The sequence below is a fragment of the Limanda limanda genome, chromosome 9 (assembly GCF_963576545.1).
Source record: "Limanda limanda chromosome 9, fLimLim1.1, whole genome shotgun sequence".
Lineage (NCBI taxonomy): Eukaryota > Metazoa > Chordata > Actinopteri > Pleuronectiformes > Pleuronectidae > Limanda > Limanda limanda.
Genome location: NC_083644.1, coordinates 27,872,481 through 27,894,203, shown reverse-complemented (window position 1 = coordinate 27,894,203; position 21,723 = coordinate 27,872,481). Strand labels below are relative to the sequence as shown.

Genomic DNA, 21,723 nt, shown 5'->3' with positions numbered 1-21,723 from the left:
AAGGGGGACAAGAGGAGGCGTGGCAGCGGGGAGAGAGGAAAGGAGAGTGGATGCAACACACACCCTGAGATGCTGTGTTGGCTCAGAGAAGAGGAGATGTCGGTACAGGAGCTGCTACAGAGGGTGCAGAGTGTCATCACTCATGTCGGTAAGTCATTTCCCCTCATCTTCCTCTGTGTATTGCACATGTGCAGATGTGTAATTGTCAAAGACCTTTGGTGTTTCGCCTCTGGGTAAAATGCAAAAATGTACAGGAGAGCCCTCTCCACTTGAACTATCCCCTGTTGTGTGTGAGGAAAATGTGCTGTAATATGCGGTTGTGACGAATGGGAATCATTGAATTGGTTGAAAATGAGGAGAGGCAGAGCAGATGATAGTGGGGGATGCAATCGCCATCCTCTCATCAGGACCGCTGAGTGAGGAGGGATGCAGAGGGATGCTCTGCACATGGGCAGAGGGGGATGAATATCATCAGGATACTACAGGGCAGCCGTTGAGTTTGACCACTGTTGTTTTGTCTCTTTATCTGATTATCAACATTTCACTGCATGTATTTATCAGGTGGTTCTCTATTTGACAGCATATATAAGTTATTGATTAGCTTTGAGTGGATGTTTTCTGACTGCAGTATCTGATTCTCTGTGTTTGACGGCACTGATCCTGTAAACGCGGTTGCTTTAGTGCAATCAAGGCTTGTTAAAGAAATTATGAATAAGAGTTATTCTGCAGGATGATTGGAGATTCATTTTTCACCAACAACATTTACAAGGTCAGGGCTAATTGGAGGAGTATATTCACTATACTTCAATTCTATCCTTCATCCTGTCCTGTCTCTCTACCCTTTTTGTCCCCTTCAGCCATCTTTTCCCTTTCCCTCCTTTCCACACACCTTGCATTGCCACCATTTCTCATTCCCTGCCATCCATCCTTTTCCATCCCTTCTGCCCTCTCTCTCTGCCTCCCAATCATCTCTCTTTCCTTCCCTCTCTTCTACTCATTTTCCCCTCCTCCCTCCATCTTTTCTCTTCTTCCTCCTCCTCGTCCTGCTCATCTTCCTCCGGTTCTGTGTCCGGGTTATTTCCCAGCTAGTGGGGAAGTAGGTTAATGTGCCACGCTGGAGAGTGTCGCACAGCATCCTCCATCACTGCACTTCCTGTATTGCATTGCAGCTATCTGGTGGTGGGTGGTGGGGGTTGGGGTTCGTCTCCATGGAAACTGTGCTAGCTTTTGCTAAGCATGAGAGCCTGAATTTATTTATCGGTTTCCTACATTATAAACACATATGCTGTTGCAGTGTCATTGTATATGAACATTTTAGGACTCAGGCTCAGAAGAGTATGTAATATGATCAGGAAAAGCTTGGCTTAAAACTGTTTCATATTGTGAGCAATATATGGAGTGAAACATATTGTTTGGAGGAACCATGGAACTATTGATGTGCGAGCATGCACTTTATGGACTTTAGATCCATTTTAGATATAAACAAACAAAACTCACCACACTGTCCTGTAGCTGTTCTTCTTTTTATTTTTTAACTGTTCTGTTTTAAATGTTCCAGAATATACAAAAATGGCAGATGCCAATTTGCCGATTAGTTTCATCCACATCACTCCTACTACTCTTTTCTTATTCAATGTTCACATATATAAAGTAATTTTAAGTTTGGAATAAATTCATCTTACACAGACTGTCGGTGTAATAGGTTTTGTGATGATCAGCGCAGAGTTGCATGAATTAGAGAGGTGAGGTTACCAGGTTGTTAACCACTGTGGTTCTATGTAAATGACGTGGGAAGATCAGTGCTGTTCATTGACCAGCAGAGAGCTCACTCGCTTCTGTTGAACCACACAGCTGTTTGTAGGACATCAGCACAGCTTCTTGCAGTGGCAATATTGTTATATTGGAAGACTACATAGAGTATATGCAAGCCTTATATTAAAGGTAACCATATACTTGCTTATTTACAGAATGTAAATGAAACAAACTAAGAAGAGTAGTTATAATAGAATTCATACTCAGCTTGTCTTCTCATCTCTAATTTCTCTGTCTAGTCCTTTTGTAGACGACCTGTTGTTTGATTTTAATGATAGTTTGCCATTAGTGTCACGTAGATTAGACAGAGCCTCCTTGCTGTGTGTTAGATGACTGTGTTGAATGACTGTCACATGACAGCAGTAGTTGTTCATTTAAATCATGGTTAGAATTAAATCGATTTTTAACTGTTGGAAAGATGCCCAGTCGCTTTCTTTCTGAGCTAAAGTGAGGTCATGGTTTGTATTTAATATGCTCACTTGTAATTTTTTTTTCTTTCTTTTGACCTTCCTGTTTGGGACAGGTCAAAAAAAAAGGTAACAGTTTAATTTGTCAGCTTTAGAGGCACTACTAGAAAATAATTTTAGCCAGGTTAGCTGCTTCCTACTGCTGTCAGTGCTTCTACAAAGCTAAGCTAACTTTGATTTCCATACTTAAAACGACATTCTTGGAAAGAAAGTGAATTTCCCAGCACTATAACAATTAAGTGCTGTGAAATGAGAAAAAGTCTTAAATCTGAAATAAAGTAAATCCACTATAATCAGCGCCGCCGCTCCCATAACGCGCACTACGCGCTGTGCGTAGGGCACCAACTCCTGAGGGGGCATCAGAAAATAAGAATCTGAAAAATCATCATAGTTATAATAATTATGTAGCCGAGCGTTTGGTTGTATCATAGGTCCGGCCTCAGCCGACAAAGGACACGAGAGCAGGTCATGCGCTCGGGACAGCACACACGTTTATTCTCCGCTCACTTTGCAACTTCACTCATCACAGAACCCACTTCCTTTAAAACCCCCTTTCAAAATAAGAGTCACTACCAACAACCCGCTTAGAACAGGAAATACAAATCAACCCTCAACAATAACGTTATTAAATAAAATAGCTTACAATTATAATGCCGATATTATTTCAGTATAGTAATATTAGGCAGCTTTTGGGCATATATATCACAAAACAGGCAGAACAAGAGATATATTTAATTGCTCAAAAAAAAGTTACATGACAAGTCCTGTCATTTAGAGTTAATCAGCAGGTGACAATGTAGAGACCTGTGTGCCCCCTCCAACTGATCCTGCTCTTTGTCCGCCACAAGTTTTAGACGCAGATCGTGTTGAAATAGTACAAAGAGGTCCATTTAAAATCCCATCAGATTTTAATTTTCCAAGGGGACTAGATGGCAGGGCGTTTCATAGTAGCCTACAATTCAAAACACTCTCAAATGGAGAGAAAATCATGAGAAGTTGGCTTGTTTACTCGCAACAAAGCAAAGCTGTGAAGATTTTCTCAATACTTGAATGTGCGTGTTTGTTCAACATAGTGTGTTTACAAAGTAAAGTAAAATTGTGTGAACTTTCTGCTTCTAAATCTTTGCTTTATTGAAGAAGATTGCTAACTTGTATACTTCTGCTATTAGTTTGTATTTATGGATGACTATTTAATTTTAAATTTAAAGATTTTGCACATCCCAACACTTGTGTGTATGTATGTTTTGGCTGTTCTGTGTACTGTGTTTACAAAGTAGATTTTCCTTTTTCGTTTTAATAAAATGTTTAACTGGGGGGGGGGGGGGCATCATAAAGGAGTAATGCTTAGGGCACCGAAATGGCTAGCAGCGGCACTGACTATAATCCATAATATTTGGACCATATTCCAACTTTAGTATGTAGTTTATATATTTCACTATTATGTGTACACATAATATATATATTAGATTACTAGTAAGTACATGACATGTAGTAAGTACACATACTGCTCATAGACTACTTAATAACATGACTCACAGCATAATCTTCTATTGGTGGCCAATGATGTCACAACAGCACCAGGATGTGTAATTTCCCATCAGGCCTGTGTTCCCTTCATGCATAATTCATGGTTGCGTCTGCTGCTTTATGGGTTCCCGATCTAAAATGGCTACTCATGTTCCACTGAAGCATGCAGTTAGGGTGAGTAATACTGAGGCCTGCAGATAGGAACTGGCTTCTCAGACACAATTTCAAGCTCTCTATCTTGAACTGAATCCCCTGCCCCCGCTCTGTGAGCTGCTCCTAAACTGGTAGTTTATTAGAGGAGGGTGTGTCAATGGGACCTGTGAGTGACATTTCTCGTGGAAAGGTCAGTCTGCAGGGAGGGATGATGCTCAATGTTTTTGCTCTGAGCAAATTAGGGTAAAGGAAGTTAATATCTCTAAATAAATCTGCAGAAAGCTTTATATTGCACAGCAGACTAGTGATTTATACTGACATCATATCTGTCTCTCTCAGAACCAAATTTCTGGGCTAAAGACATTATACCCATTTTTGACCATGTCCAAGAACCATTGGATTCAAATGATAATTCTTTTTTGATACAGTTTGGTTCCAGTGGTTATGATTTCATCATTGGTTATAATAACATTGCAGTCAACAATTAAGCTAACCCCTTTGCTCATTCATTATTAGATATACATATACATGTATTAATCTAAAAGATATATACAAATAGAAAGATCTGAACAGTCTACATACCTCTATTAAAATGCCAGGTAGTTTTTATGTAAAAAAACATATATCATGTCAGAACTTTTTCCACCTTCAGGTGACCTATAACCTGCAGAATTACACTGAAATAAAACTAAATCCCCCAAAAAATGTTTAATCCCTTTCAAATGTACCATATAGCTCAAACCAACTCAAGGTTCAACATCAATAAAATATATACTGTCCATTTGATGCATTAATTCGGGAATGACATTTATGCTCTTTGATAAGTTTGTATCCTGTACATATTCTCATTAAAATATTTAAAGTCAAACTAACTTAAAGGATATTTCTGTCATAGTATGAGAAAATAAAATATGAAGATATAAATTGTAAGGAGTCTTGAAGAGCACTTGCCTCATATGTATGTGGGAACACACTTGGTGAGAGACCCTAAGAGACTGAGCTGAATTAGCTGGCAAGTTTAGTTTTGAGTTTATGTTTGTTTCTGATTAAGTTAGAATAAAGAATGCTGAGGGCGAATGGTTTATCTCTGGCTGTTGTGGGGAGACCCCGGTGGCATCTGCAATCACCAAAAAGTAGAGTTCCAGAACAGCAGCTGTGCAGTGTTTCCGTCATCTGTTGGTAAAGGAGGAAAGAGGATGAGCATGACAGCCATAAGTAAGTGTGGATGTCATCACCAGAGCAGAATCTTGCAGGGGACACTTTGTCTTTCACTAGAATCGTTGAGTACTTTGCTTTGTAATTAACTGCAGGAAAAATTCATGGGAGAAGATAATTTAACGTCTGTGCGAAAGAGAGAGAGGAGGATATAAAGGGGAAGAATGATAAAAGAGCCTGAAGGCACGTAAACATTTGGGTAATGGCTACAATATGTTCCCTCTAAACACAACAAGTACTTAACATGTTTTTCACATGTGTGTGGACGTCTTTGTTGGCAGGACAGAACTGCAGTGTTGTCCTGTCTTAACAATGACAGATGACTTCTTGACATCTTTGGTAGTTACAGAAAATCACAGTCAAGGTGCAGCTGGTTCCTTGTACCCAATATATTTATCTTGGTCTGTGATTTATATGAAGGGAAGTTGAACCTGCTCATTTTGTATTACAGGGAGAGCTAATAGGGCTAGTACAACCCATTTTATATCCATGAGGATTCTGTCCAATTTCTCACATAATTCTCTTTTTACATTTTAAACTTATAGGAATAGCTGTTACTTAGTAATTATGTGTTCTTTCTGGTTTTAGTGGTCATAAAGCAGTGTGTCTTTGGCCAATTACTGTAAAATGTTAGCTTTTTAACAGTTTATTTTATTTAAAAGGAAATTGTGTTATTTGTTGTTATATCATATCATAATTCAGTCAAAATTACAATTTGAGTGACTACACTTTAAAGCTCCTACAAGGGACTTCTCATTTTCGTTGATTCTGACACGTGGAAAAATTCGGAAGAGTTTCGAATGTCAGCTGTTAAAACCTCAGTCAAGACAGCATGTGCATTTGTTTTGGCAGGAGTTAAAAAAAAAGACACACATGTTGTGAGTTCAGGACACACACCAAGAAAACGCTGTGACACAGCAGCTCTCTTTAGATTGTTTTTTACTGTAATTATACAACATGAAACTGGACTGCATCAGTTTACATCCTCTTGTCAGACCAACTGTCTCTCTCTGCTCCAAATGCAAACTGATTCCTGGGTGAATGTACCAGAGCATGACACAGGGAGGGGGACCCATTTCAAAGTAAAAACAATCTTCTAACAATATTACAACTGATTTAACATAACCTTTGAGTATTAAATACATTTATACGAGAAAGCAATACAGACCTTTGCAGTGATGGTTGAAATGAAATGCACCAGAGGAGTGATGCATACCCTGCACTGCACATGTGGGAATCAGACCATATTTCTGCTGGCTCTGACCTTTGACCAATTAGCTCAGAAATTTCAACAACTCCAGATAACCTCTCAAGTAATTCACCCATCAGGTTTGCTTAAAATCAGTCCATGTGTTGTTGAGTTATATGGTACGCATGTACACACACTAAAAGACACTGAAGTGATATACGTTCCCATCACTCAGGAGTGAAGATATCATGGCCTGGAACAAAGGAAGGTGAATAACTTCCCTGAACACAGAAGTGGGAAGGTCAGAAGTCACAGCTGTGACAGATGGTTTCATTTCATTCAAAAGGTTTCTATCCTCCAGCACATTTCATGCTTCTCCAGTGACGTCATGTTGAGGAGTATCTGAGGCTCCAAACTAGTGGATAATTAATTTTAGAGAATACATTTGATGAGCCATACTTATTTTGTGTGGTATGGTGTGCGAAACGACTTTTCAAAGCAGAACGTAAATATGCTTGGGGCTATTCCAAGATACTTTTACATCGACCATACACACACACACACGCACACGCACGCACACACACACACACACACACACACACACACACACACACACACACACACACACACACACACACACACACACACACACACACACTCACACACACACACACAAAAAACACCCCTAACTCTAACCATAAAAACTAAATGTCTAACCCTAATCCTAACTTAAACCTGATTTTAACCCTAACTAGGGTCAACCCTCAAACAGCTTATTAAAAGTGGGTCAGAATGTGAGGACCAGCCAAAATGTCCTCAGTCTGTAGGTTGCAGGCTGAATGACTATATAATTGGGCTTGGGCAAGGGGAGGAAAAAAGAAAAGGAGGTCTAGATCTTTAAAAGAGTTTCTCACCATTAACAATTACTGCAATTCCAAGCAGTACCCTGAGATAGCTGCTCTGGGTTTGTTGTATTACCCAGAGACCCCACCCACCAGCCCCCAACCCTTGTTGTCATGACGTCAGTACTGCATTCTCTCTGCTTCCTTTTCCTGTCTCAGATATAGGGGGGGGGGGGGGCACCATATCCTTTGTCTTTCTTTCTGTCAGCTGGACAGAGGCCAGCTGACCAGCCATGTTCACAACACCACAGTTGAACAGCAAAATTGATCCAGTCGGCCACAAGAGCAGTTTGACAGTTTGGAATAATTTTCTCACTGCAAAGATTGAGTCAAGGTGAAGTGAGCAGGTGATCGACTAATACCTCTTTTACATGAGGCTTGTGCTCGTTCAGAAATAGCTTGAACTGGTAGTTTGAGACCGTATTTCGATAACTTTTATAAACAAGCTTTAAATAGATACACACATACCAGTTGGTGGCACCTAATATAGTTTTTTGTTTGCCAACCGCCAGTAGAACTCAAACGAACAAGATTCATGTAGTGGAAAGACTGTAATTTCTGTCGCAAAGAAATCATGGCTCAGAGAACACAACTGCTTTACCTGCTTTTTATGAATTGTAAGTCATTACATTTTTCATTTGAAGGTTTCCGAAGGCATCTCTCTACCGCAACCGCTTTTTCATGTTTTCTCAAAATGGCAGTGAATCTCTTGTGGTAGCTCCTCCCATAGCAACAGACTTATGGTTCAAACATTTGAACCAGCAATGTTGAGGAGCCTTGCTAAGACTTAATTCGCTGAAATTCATGGAAGCTGGTTCTAGTGTTGATGAAAACTGCTTGACTGACAGAAAGAAGAGTCCATATCAAACACGCAGCAGTGTGCCTTGTTGTTAGGCAACTTCTAGTGGATGTAGTAGTTATGACAGGAGCAATTGAGAAGGTCAGGTGATGAACTATGAAAAGCAACATTATGTATCTTGATGTATACATACAGTTTTTATTTTTTATTTGAAGCATGTTTGTTTCACAATCTTTCACTCATACAGCTCTTAGTGTGCAATTTCCTTGTACTAAATATACGAGAGTAGTCTAAAATCTAGTATCATTATAGCATGGTAGGACATGGTAGGACATCATGGATGTAGTTGAGATTTGATTGAATCAAATCAAATGTAATCCTCAAATTTGCATGACGCGGACAGCATACTTTTTTTCTATCAAATTTTTTTATGGGTGTGTGTGTTTGTAAACAGTTTGTATTTATATACTAGTCTTGATGACCATTCAAAGCCCCTTTAATCACAAATCATTCATACAAAGCCATCAAGGACAATCTGGAGTTCAGACACTTCGGCATACGGAATGGGAAGACTGGGATATAGAATCACCAACTGTTTTCCCTATTGCGTAGACTCAAGCGTACATGGGCAAGATACTGAACCCCAAAATCCCCCCTTCTCATTGAGAAAGTCCTGCACATAGATGCACTGATTGAATGTGTTTGTGAATGGCATAAACTGTACTGTAAAGAGCTTTGAGTGATCATCAAGATTAGAAAAGTGGTATATAAACACAGACCATTACTGTTTTTCCCCCACTGCTGTCAACTTGAAACCTACTGACCTTGTGCTGTTTGGCTCATGCACAGTTTGTGTAGATGCTTGTGAGCTGTATGTGACTAACCACTGTGAATCACTTCCTCAGAGCTGTTGTTCTGAAATCGGTGGACTGTTCACAGTTTGATCTGTACTGCAGAGGAATGAGCTTATCAAGTGAACATTGTTCTTGTTCTGGCTTGTTAAGCAGGATCCTCAAGTTAAAGCATGGTAGAGGAGCTCATTTGCATCAGTGAAGCAAAAGAAAATGATTGAAAGGTTTTGGATTTATTATTGGAAATACTTGACTAAAATGCAACTACAATGCTTAAGATTAAAGGGCCCATATTGTGTAAAATACATTTTCTGGGCTCTTACTATCCGTACTGACTTGAAGGGGGTCAGTAGGGACCCTCAAAGTATGAAAACAGTCACTCTGCTGACTATATCACTCAGTCAATTCTGAGGAATAAGTTATCGAAAAGTCTCGTTTCGTACTTCCTCCCCCTTATGAGTCATTCGGGTTCGCAATCGTCTCTCAGCCCCACCCAGCCGGTACAAGTCCAGCCGCCCAACTCACCACCCCGGCTCCCTATCACTTCCACCACCACCACCCGTCCACACCGAACGTGACACAAAGCAGAAAGCTTGTTAGCTACCTCAGGCTAACCAAACAAACACCACTGAATAAACACTGCAGTGAGTAGGGATGCAAGGTAGAGAATGTATCTGTGCACATTCGTCCTAAGAACTTTTCTGTGTTCTCTCAACATGGAAATGTTTTGTGTTAAGAAGGTAATGAAACATCAGCCGTGTATCTGCAAGAGGTGCCCAGGATACTGCTCAATTCTCTGTCTTCCACAGTCTCTACTCCTCTACGACTCTGCCACGGTGGCTGGTGATTTATTGAAAGTTCTATTTTCAACAAGCAGACCTCTGACGTATGTGTGCTTCAGGAGCGTTGAGCCATTCAGTGAGGCTTTGGAGGAGGAGAAGGAAGAGGTGGAAGGAAGAGAAAGAGGCGGGGGTTAGTTTACGAGTGGTGTTACTGGGAGACAGGAGACGCTAGATGCTTACATCAACCTCAAGGAAGAAAGCTGTGCCATGTAGCTTGTGATCTGTGGTTTCAGATGTCTTTGGCTGACATTTACCTGATTGGTTAATGAGATGCAGAGGAAAATAGGAATTTGATCATTCAAACCACCTGATGATGTGGAGAAACACACAAAGCAATTGAACAGATAACAAATAGATTCCTCAAGCAAATGTTGTTTGGAAGGAACTCACACATGAAATAAATCTTAGCTATCAGTATAGCTATGTAACAGCTTTACTTATCAACAAGCATCTCAAAACATATTTGTCGTATTTACTTCTGCTTTATAGCTAAAAAGAATGTGTATTCTACTCTAAGCACTGCCATTACAACTAAAGTGCACAGCAACCCTGTAATCAGATGCATCCTGTGTACACACTGACTTCAGCTGCTGCTCTTGTGGTGCTTCCACAACATGACCAGTGTGGACAAAGTGTAACGGGACACATGAAAAAATAGAGGGGAAGGATGCAGAGGGGAAGGGAGGGCCCCGCTGCCTGAAGAGGTTATTGTTGAGAATAATTGTCTAAAACCCTGGTAAGAACTGAGCCGCTCAGCTGGTCACAAGGCTGCCAGGAGAGGCTCAGACCCCTGCTCTGACAAAAACACACACTCACACTAGCACTCTCACACGTTCACATGCCCCTGTCTCTCTCGATCCCTCTCTCTCTCTCCTGCTCTCTCACACACTAAAGAGAAGGAGAGAAGTATTGGGGAGAGCTGACAGCCCTTAGAACTGGGCTGTGGTGGCACTGGACCTGTGTGAGTGAGTGTGCGTCTGTGTGTTATTTGTTATGCTGCTGTGGATGTCCGACTGGATGCTGATTTAGCTGCACGGCTCGGCCCCTTCCTTCTGTGTGGATTTGAGCAAGGACAGCAGCAACATGGGATCGGTGATGTGTAAGTGATGGACATTTGATTTCAGTCATTTACAGTGCTACTGGTGTTTGGGGGTTGTGGATAGTGTACACCCTCTTTACCTAGTGAGTCTGATGGAGGCTAAGAAATGGAAAAAATTTAGACAGTATATGGAATGCCCGCTTGTTGGTACCATCTTGGTATTGACGGGAAACACTCAACAACCGGCCGCCATGAGAGTGTGTGTTAGGATCTGTTTCTAAGTGAGGTGGACTCCGAGTCCAAAGGTGTGACTGCAGTAACTTGAGTATGGTCATTGATAACTTTTAGTATGCCAGTGGAGCTCAGAGATAATCAGGGGCCCTTCCGTAGGTCCATTGATCCAAAGGAAAAGTTAAAAACATTTTGTAGTCTTCAATATGTCTGCAATCCTAACTCACTATAAACTGTATGACCTATAGGACATGGACTGAAATCAAGGCATCTGTATTTGGTCTCATTGTTTTTTGTGTGTCTTAAATGAATTATTGCCTGTGATGCAGAGTTTGTGCACTTCAGCTGTGTTACAGGCTGCCACCACTACAATTTGTGTAATATGTAATGTGATTCATAAAAAAGTAAACACATCAATCCCAGCATTTTGACTGGTATCTGGGTTTTAATTGTTTTTACGATTGAGGCTGATCGGTTTACAGCAGCAGAGACAATGTACCGTGGATGCTTCTGCATTCATGCACGCACACACACACACGCACATGCACAGGCACACGCACACGCACACAGGTCACAGGGACAGGTGCATGCAAATGTTCTGTAATAGGCTTTACTTCCTAATGCAGAGATTATGACAGACACATAGACAGAGAGAAGCAGCTGAGAGACACCTTGGAGGCTCTATCGGACACACATGCAAGAAGAGCTGCAGTAGGATTGCTTTAGGGCAACGAAACTGTGCTGGTGTGTCTCTGTGTAAGCGTGTGTAAGGGACAGCAGAAGCATCCAGGGAATATTGTCTCTGCTGCAGAGTTGGTGGCCAGGCTTCATGGATAGATACAGTAGAGAGGAACACGCACACTGAGTGGTGGATGTATAACTGGAGATGGATGCTATAGACAGGCTGCGATACCAGACCCTTCCGTCTAGGTGTCCACACTGTGGTAAATACGTCCGAGCCTATTCCACCATGCGGATCTCTCTGGAAGAGATGGAGTCTTACTATCACTTCCTGGGAGTGTGTAAGGAGACAGAGTCAGCTATACTACAAAGTACGTCTGTCTGTTCCTGCCTCATGTCTATTTGTGTATTGTTGTTAGTCACCAGAGTCTAGTTTTTAGTTTAGACCTTAAGCTAGTTAGCATTTAGCTTAAGGTCTAGCTTTGCAGGCGCATCACAAATGTCCTTGAAAAGTGTTGCAGTCTTGTTTTTGGTCAAAAGAACGTGACACGGTTGGCAGGTTGCCATAATTATGTCTTTTACTGAGCCCTTACTTGTAGTAGGACCCAGTGTCTGAAGAGGCATTGACCTTACATGGTGCAAGGATCAATGGTTGAAAATAATTATAAGATTTGATGAATGTATTATATAGTTGTCACACTGAGGTTGAGTAGCAGATTACATGTTGACTTCTCTCTTTAGTCAGCAATAATAACAGCAAAATAGTAGTCAAATGTTTTATACATGAAGCCATATTGAGGTACATTTGTTGAAACAGTAGCAGCCAATTTAACACCAATCTTAAGCTAATCGCTCCAAGCTTCTGTCTATTGTCTCTGCGTGTGAATGCCACATTAAGCTGTGAGTCACAAAGTGAGAGTTAACATGGACTTGAAGGAACTTGGTGTCAGCCATGTTACTGTGAGACTACAACTGGCTAGTAGTGATGTGTCGGTCGTGAACGATTCGTTCACTATGAACGAATCCTTACAAGGACTCGGGAGTAACGAGTCCTCTCAATGAGAGATTCGTTCTTTTTCTTGTCACGTGACCTGCATTGGCTCAGTAGAGGAGCACTGGAGCTGGAGCGAGGGGCGTTCACTGTCTTCCGGAGAAATGAACACTCTGTGTTTTTAGTATAGAAAAACGTGAATTATATTCGTTCACAAGTCATACAGACTGGTTTTGTTATTTTCACTTTACATTAACACTTACAGTTTAGTGCAGTGTAATTGTTTGCCGTGATAATTAAATGCCAGTATGATAATAAATGACAATTTCAAACCATACAAACTGTAATGTTGTACTGTATTTAATAGGTTTACTTTAAAAAATATGATCTGCAGTAAACTGTAAGTGTAAATAACAAAACCAGTCATTATGACTTGTGAACGAATATAATTCACGTTTTTCTATACTAAAAACACAGAGTGTTAATTTCTCCGGAAGACAGTGAACGCCCCTCGCTCCAGCTCCAGCTCCAGCGCTCCTCTACTGAGCCAATGCAGGTCACGTGATAAATGATCCAAAGACTCGTACCCGAAGACCCAGTAGGGAAGTGAACGAATCATTTCTGCTTCCTTGACTGAGCCTATGGAACAGTCCCGTTGCGCAGCCCCCCCCCGTTGAAATGAACGAGTGACTCGAAAAAAGATTCGTTCCTTTTACTGAACGAGATTCAAAGAACTGGGTCGGTAAAAAGATCCGAACTTCCCATCACTACTGGCTAGCAGCTCTGAGATACTGATGCTAATGTCAGTTTGCTACCATGCTCACAATGGCAACGCTAACAAGCTGATGTTTGCAGGTTTAATGTGAAAAATGTTTCCAATACTAGTTGAGTTTGTTTATATGTTAGCTTTCGTTAACAAGCACTAAACACAAAGTGCATCTGAGGATGCTGGGAATGTCGTTTTTTTATAAACACGAGCATTGGTCCGGTGACGAATAAACAAAACAGACTCTATAACAGGGATTTTCTTGCACAGAGAATTGTGAGGCGCCTGACTCTGCCAGATTTTGTGCCGCTTCCATACAGGAGAAACTGCTCATAGTGATCATGTTTGTTCCGAGCCAAAATTATTTTCATAAGCACACGCACGCACGCACGCACGCACGCACGCACGCATGCACACATACAGACACAGTGTCATTGGACACTGTGTGCTGACTGTGTGCTCGGGCTTCGGTAGTGGAAATGTGAATGGTTCTCCCTGGGTGTCTACCCCGGGCTTTTGGAGCTGTGGCCGGGCTGTGCACCCTCAGGCTCAGGCAGTGGAGCTGTCCGGGGTCCCTTGGTGTCTAGCCCGAGCCTGTTGTGGTCCTGAGCTTGTTTGCTTTTGTTATTCTGCCTCAGCAGTGTTATTAAACTCACCGAGCAACTCAGTAACTCTCAAATGTAAAGTACAACAGGTTGTGCAGACTTACTTCATTAATGGACAAATTCACCAGGTGCACTACGAACAATACTGCACCAGTTTTGTATTGTGTTGAAGTTAATAGCACAAGGCCTTTCAAATCCACAGACTCCACATTGTACAACTAGTAGTAAGTGTGTTGTGCTCCTTTCGTGTGTCTGGTAGAGCACCCACCTAAATAATATATCATTATCCCCTGAAAAGATATGTGAATACTGTGGCCCATTTTTTGTTACTTCTGTACACTAGTGTTACACATCAGGACAATACACAGATGAGCTTTAAAGGAACTATCCACTCAGCATTGTATTATTTGTCCAAAAAATCTGTTATTTCATAATTTTTTTAATTTTTTTTTTTAATCGCGGTCTGTATTGCAGCAAAACAAAAGACCATTAGCATCGAGCCATTTCATTCAAGATCTTAAATTTGCTCTTGTAAACTCTTGATGCCTGACACAGTTCCACACTGTTTTAGGACAGAACAAAGAGGGTATTAAGAGTAGCAGCAGGCAATCTGTTCTGTACTTAAACGGACTGGGACACCAACACTCCAGAGCAGCTGGTAGGAGCTGGGGGGGGGGGGTAGCGGGGGGTAGGGGTGGGGATTCCCTCAGGGAATTGATTATTTGAATACATTTGGCAATTGGATTAAAGCCCTTTCACTGTCTGTGCCTTGTCTGTGTAAGTTGAGCTAATATATCAAAGAGCTACATTGTTGTACAAATATTAAAAACACATCATGCTCCTTCATCACCATGAACACACACATGTAGATCATTTTGACTTTATCTTGTATAGGACACTGTCTGTCCTGCTTTTGGAAATACCTACCATAGTCCCAAGTATAGATTCATCGTAAGAATAGCAAATGCTGTGTTATCTTGTGTCTGAGTTCCATTTGCTGAGAATGTCATGTTTGAGGTGTTTTTGTTGTCATAACTTAACGTTTGTGTTAACTAATGGGAAAAACCTCCTGGATCAAGCTTTTACATCCTTAGATGTATGGTGACGACGTAAAAAAGAAGACACACTCTTGCGTAAACACGTTTTTACATCACTGAGGGATAATGATATTCATCTGTCTGTAGTGAGTCAACCTTTTTTTTGTTTTCAGGCCCAGGTTTGTCAGGAGTATATATTTCATGAGGTGATAATGATATTCATTGAAATAGTGTGTGATTGTGTGAATGTGTGTATGTGTGTGTGAGACCTGTTATCAGCAGACCCTGTCATTAGACATCCTCTGATTGTCTTCTTGCGCTGACGCCTTCTTCCTGAGAACCAATAGGAAACCCCCCTTCACCAGGACCTTGAGGAACTCTCACCCAAAAATAACATAAGCTCTGTATGGTGTGTGTGTCTGTGTGTGGGAACATATAGTTTCTGTCGATGCACTTTCTTATTGAAATCATTAGGGCAAGACAAACATAGATCTTTGGGGTTGATGCTGATACTGATATTGGGGAGTATAACTTTTCCAATACCAATATATCAGCCAATATGTATATAGAATATGTATGCAGTACAGATTCTTAAGATGTTATTATCAAATCTAGTTCATTGAACTATTTATAAATAACAATAGAACTTGAATTAAGAAAATAAATATACATCTACTTATAATAAATGCACATCTTCTATGCATTGTTGTGAAGCACAAATCTCTGCCAAGGCCAAACATCACACACCTTTCAGATATGATGTCTGGAAGATGTCTGCAGAATTGGTTCTGGACTTTATGCAGAGTTTGTCTTTCACACATAGACAACGCAACAGAAGATTCTCTGCTCACACGTGTTCACTACAAAGAAATCTCCGGAGTCTTCAGGTGAGGGGCAGTGCAGCAGGCTGAGGCAGGAAGTAACGTAGTATTCCCGCTGGGGCGATCACATGAGATAATACCGGGGTCAGCCCTTATCAACAAAAACGCTTTTTGATTGTGATTGTCTGTGTCTTCAAAATGTATGGCTTTTCATCATGAGATATTTGTTATCTTTTTGTAGAAGGGAGGATGTAATGTATTATTTATGCTGTGGAGATGGCATGTTTTAGTTTGCAGCACATCGACACTGGCGTCACCAAAAGCTCTCCTGACGTCTTCGTCTGTGCCTTGTGCTTTCTAATCCTGAGATATTTGTTTTCTTTTCGAACCTACTGCAGACTTTTTTACCAGGAGGCTGGCAAGAGAAACTCCACAGAAAGTCTAAAGCCTCTCACTCAGACATTAGCTTCCCACTTACATTGTGCACATACTGGTGTGGAGAAAATGATTAAAAATGCCCTAATGTCACAAGAAATTAAAATTCCTTGGATCCTTCTAATCCTAATGGATTCTTCTCTGACCAATACTGCCTCCTTTCACCAAGTTATGTGTAAGGCAGTTTTTTTTGCAATCTTGCTTAGAACCAACCAACCAAATGATATGAAAAGGGGAGAAAACATAACCTTCTTGTCAGAGGTAAACACCTCAGTCAGTAGTTGAAATGCACTGGCTCAAGACAAAGGATGAGCCTCAGCTGGAGAGAGAGGAACAAGTGAGACAAAGATCGAGAGAGAAAGAGAGAGAGAGAGAGAGAGAGAGAGAGAGAGAGAGAGAGAGAGAGAGAGAGCTCTATAGTGAGTCATGATCTCAATCTCACAGAGGTTTAGAGTTTTTATGTAAAGTAGGCCGAGCAATTTCTGCTCTGTTGCCTTCCTTCTGGGGGTAAGAGCTATGAACATGTGAGAGTCAGTCAGCAGAAACAGCTCTTACTGGAAATCTAACAGATAATCTAACAGATTATCTCAGTTCACACAACAAAGCCTCTTTTATAATATTCAGATAAATGCAGTTTCAGACCTAGGAATTCAATATACGCAAATCCAAATGAGTATTAAGTGATTGATCTGATTTTACGACTGAACGCAAAATACTTAAAATTTAAGTTATATTATAGTGATGACCTGTAGTTGATTACACAAATGTGTGTCTTAGTGTCATTAGAAACAATCTATGGGACTGATAAAGAACGGGATAAGTAAACTGATAAAGTGGAGTAAACAATCATAATTTTGTCCTGTTTTCCTCTTAAAGGAATAAAGCAGAAAGCAGTGTGTGTGTGTGTGTGTGTGTGTGTGTGTGTGTGTGTGTGTATGTGACATAATGACAAAATATATATACTATACTAGTTATAACAAGTACTAGTAATGAGTACTGATGGGAAGGAATGTCAACATGAGGACAGGTCCTGTATCTGCTGTCATCCCATCACGACCTGATCTGAACAATTTCATTGTATTATATAATGAAGACTTAAACTTGAGTTGTATTTCTCTAATACATTGATTGCACCTGCTGTGGTACAGTCTGAGCTCCTGGCCTCTCTGCCTGCAGGTCATGAGATGTGCATATGTGAACCCATGTGTGGCCCTCATGGTATCAAGGTAACACCACCACTCCTGGCTCAGCTTCCAGGTTTCTTACAGTCAAATCGAGGATTATACCTTTCTGGCCAGGAGACATTCACCTGAGAGTTGTTTTGTAGATCTCATTGACTTTTACAATCCCCCCTCACCTGCATCTCATAATGAAGACATGATAATTAAGATGATGGCACACTGATATCTATTTATATCCTTTCCTGCATTCCAGGAATGAAGAGCACCAGTTATGTGTTCCAGGCTCTGTCTCCTCTGCTGAAGCACATCATCTGTCTGTGCCTCTCTCACACAATGGACCTAAGTTGCCTGCTGTGATGTCCACTGTGTAGCGTCCCTTGACCTCTGTGACTTCTCTTTCTATTCATGAATTCAGATTGGGTTTGAGAAGTGAACTTCTCATCGCTGCTGTTAACTGTGAACATCTCAGGTCACAGGAAGAGTCATTGGATGGCGTACAATTAAATAACAGAATAATTTGATCATCACATACTTCAACTATTTGGCATTTTAAATATGTTTCGCGTTATCAGAATAATCCATACACACCAAAATGTAGAGCAGAGTATGGATGCTGTACAACACAGTATGTCTTTGTCCAGATGCTGAGACATTACAAAGATGCCTCTGTCACAGAGCCTTTTCAACATTTCAGTATGTTCCAACATAAATCACTTTTAATGCTACTGAATAACCCCTTTCTGAGATCACAATACAGCAACAACGCATTTCATCTTCTATTTAATCAATCCAATCACATAACTGAAGAACTATATGTTTTTCAGCAACACAACTATCATGCTGCAACTCCTCAGCAGAGACATTTTCCTCCTGGGAATATCCTCCTGAGCTTTCACATCATCTTTGGTCTCTGTTTTGTCTTGTTGTTTTGTTGTCTTTGTTCGAAAACTCTCACTAGGCCATTTTCTCACTGAAGAACACATGCTTACACAAATACAAAAAAAAGGTTGTTGCTCCATATGTGTCGGTTTTTAAAAGATTTATTATGTAAGACACAGGATGTATGAGCAAAGTAAACACGGCAGTGGAGTGATCAGTTTCCAGGAGGGCAAAGTCTTGGACCAGACACTGCTGGTGTGTGCAGCTTTTAATGCTAGTGATTTGGAAACACAGTATTTCGCTGAGGCACCATTGTCAAGGGCAATAGCAATATAGGGGGGGGAGTGTGTATGCCCATGGTTCAGTGTGTAGTGGCCTGGTTTGTTTGGCCATGTCAATAGAGACTTTTTAGTTTTTATGCCCTGCGTACTGAAGTCATACTGAGATAGCACATGTGGATGTGGAGGCCACCTTACACTGAGGTATATGGCTATACCTTTTTCTTTGCACTTTTTCTTTCATGATGTGACAACACTATCATGAAATTTGAGTTGAGACACAAAGGGGACTAAGACAGTGGTTTGTGTTAAAGGGATAACTTTTGGGGTTAGTGGAGATTTGTCATCATTCTCACATTACTCACTATAAAGTGAAGGAACAATGTTGGTTGGAGGACGGCCTCCCAGCTGCTGGTGTTAAGTTTGAAGAGCCAACGTTTAACCACATACAGTCTGAGGATCTTGGATTTCCTTCAGTATGCACCCATTTTTTAATGGCAATCAATAATCCATAAAAGCATTGATGTGAAGTTGTAGCATTCATTGAGGAATTGTTGAAATCATTCATTTAAATTTTGTGAGGCTGCTGCACCTTTTGCATATGATACAGCTACATCTTTTATTTTTCAGTGTGACCCAGCCAATATGTACATGCAGTGAGTGTATTTGTAAAATAGCTTATAAACACACACTCAGACTTCTTTTAAAAGACGAGACAGTAGATGACATATTTACAGCACCATATGATGTTTCAGCCAAGCAATAACATGGCATTCTAAATTATTGTACTCAATTGCTGCTATTGGCCGCTTATGCAATACTATAGCCATTATATTGTGTCAACAGTGCACACGACTACTTTTATCTAATTTGAATAAACAGTTTAATATCTACTCCACATAAAAAAACAATTAAAAATAACTCTATTGCCTGTGTCGTCACAACAGTGTGGACACACAATCAAAACAAAAGCCTATGATTCTTCGTCTAATGCACCTCCTTACAAGTCCTTACAAAGTTTATCGTTATGCTGTCCGCTAGTTTGTGCTTTGTAATTTATGAAACTACATTTTCATTTTTGAAATGCATTGTCAATGATGATGTATTTTATTACATGTGCAAATATTTTTTTCCCATAGACATGCTTTATAGGCTGTTTTTAGACCCTAGCCTCACAATATTCTTTTTTTCAATTTTGTGGATTGTTACTTCTCAGTTTCATATCGGAATGCAGTTGGACTGAAGTGGAATGGTGCTTTTGCGTGAAATCACGTGCAAGATATTGGAAAGTGGTCGATGAACTTGGTCTTAGGCCCTTAAGTGTATATTCTTGTGTATCTTCTCCTGACAACTCAAAGCACATCAGGGAAATTAAAAGTGGTTTTGGTTTAATATAAATAAAGTAAATGTTGACTTTCACATATTTTAATCTAAACTCAACAGCATATCCAGCCATCCACTCTGATCCCCTTCCTATAAGGCACTGTGCCTTGATTGGAAAAAGAAAATGTGTTCAGTGAACATATAGTAATCCAGTGTGAACACATTTTTAAAAGCTAATCTGTTATCCCCAGAGTTTCCTGTAGTTGAATGAAGGAATTTATAGACACAAAATGTGATGTTATTATTTGACCACACATTCTCTTTTTTCCCTTCCTTTGCTCAAAGTTGTTGATTTTGAAAACGTTTGTGCTGGGCTGAGGAATGAACACACATACAATACAGTACACAGTAATGTTGTGTGAAAATACAGTCATGTTTATGCCCTTGTGGGAAGTAGTTCTCAAACACATGTGATGACTGGATAGCCATTGTACTGAAAACAATGTTTGTTGTTGTCTGTGTGTCAGTATGTAAAGTGCACGTGTTTCCATGTTTGTATTGTGCTCAGCAGGTCTGTGTATGTGTCTGTGTGTGTGTGTGTGTGTGTGTTTGTCTGTTTGTATGTGTGTGTTTGCTCATACTTAAAACTATAAGTGTGAGACATAACATATCACTGCATGAACAAGTTTTTTTTGTAAAAAAAATAAGAATACATAAATACAGACAAACTCTACAAAATACAAAAAAACAAAATCATTTCTTTTTTGTATTATTATCTCTGGTCTTATTGTGATGTTCACATTTCCGATTAAGGAGTTCAGACGACTTCACAGAAACTGTGCATGTGGAATATCATGAATCTTGTGCCTAGTCTAGTGTAGGTGGTTCATATCTCTGAACACCTGACTTGTAAACAAACAGTTTGGTTCTGAATTGTGTGTTTGGGTTTTGCAATATGTTGATGTATTTCTTCGTTTCCAAGGTAGAGCTAGTGATCCACGTTCATGAGACTGTTGTCAATGTTGAGAAACAGTGGTAGCTGATTGGTTTGTGTTTTCCTGATATGTAGGGTCATATAGTCTGTAGGCCTGTGGTTGAGCAAAAGGTATGAAGGTTTCACTGTAATCTTCTATGATGGCAAAGAACGTGGAATTTAAAACATATCAAAGTGCAGAAGGTTTTGATTCTGATTATTTGTCAGTAAAACGCAGAATAAAGTTTCATGTTGAAAATCAGTGTTTCTCTGTGGACTCAGAATGTCTTTGGGAGGCTGTAAGCTGCCATTGTTTGCTCAGCGTGTCTCCCTTATAACTTAAAATCCAGATGTTTGACAACTAAAATCAATCATCCGGATAAAATATGAAGTTTAAAACCACCAAGTTCTAAAAAGATAAAAGATAGAAGCATCACTCAAAACAGGATTAAATGCCGTTTATATATGTTTCTGGCAAAAACAAGCTGCTCTCAGACATCTTCTGTGAAAGTTTCTCTGGCCAGCCCCCTAATAAAAACTCTGGAGAAGGTCCGAATGAGAACACAGCATGGGATCCTCTGAGGATTCACCTGGAACAAGTGGGGGTGGTACTGACGTTTCTAACAAACACCAGATGCAAACAAAAAAAATCTTCCCTTCAAATATCTCAGGATGACAAAACGGAGCCATATGCAATTATGCATAGAAGACATAGAAGACGCCTGC

At 40.3% G+C, this 21,723-nt stretch overlaps 1 protein-coding gene across 1 annotated transcript in view; it reads left to right on the top strand.

The window, feature by feature from the left end:
• Window positions 1–10,835: 10,835 nt before the first annotated feature.
• mcf2l2 (MCF.2 cell line derived transforming sequence-like 2) overlaps window positions 10,836–21,723 on the top strand; it is a 112,564-nt gene continuing 101,676 nt past the window's right edge. The window contains exon 1 of the mRNA XM_061077777.1: window positions 10,836–10,856. Within this exon, the coding sequence (XP_060933760.1) occupies window positions 10,841–10,856 (16 nt within the window). The 5' untranslated portion in view covers window positions 10,836–10,840. The remainder of the gene's footprint in view (window positions 10,857–21,723) is intronic.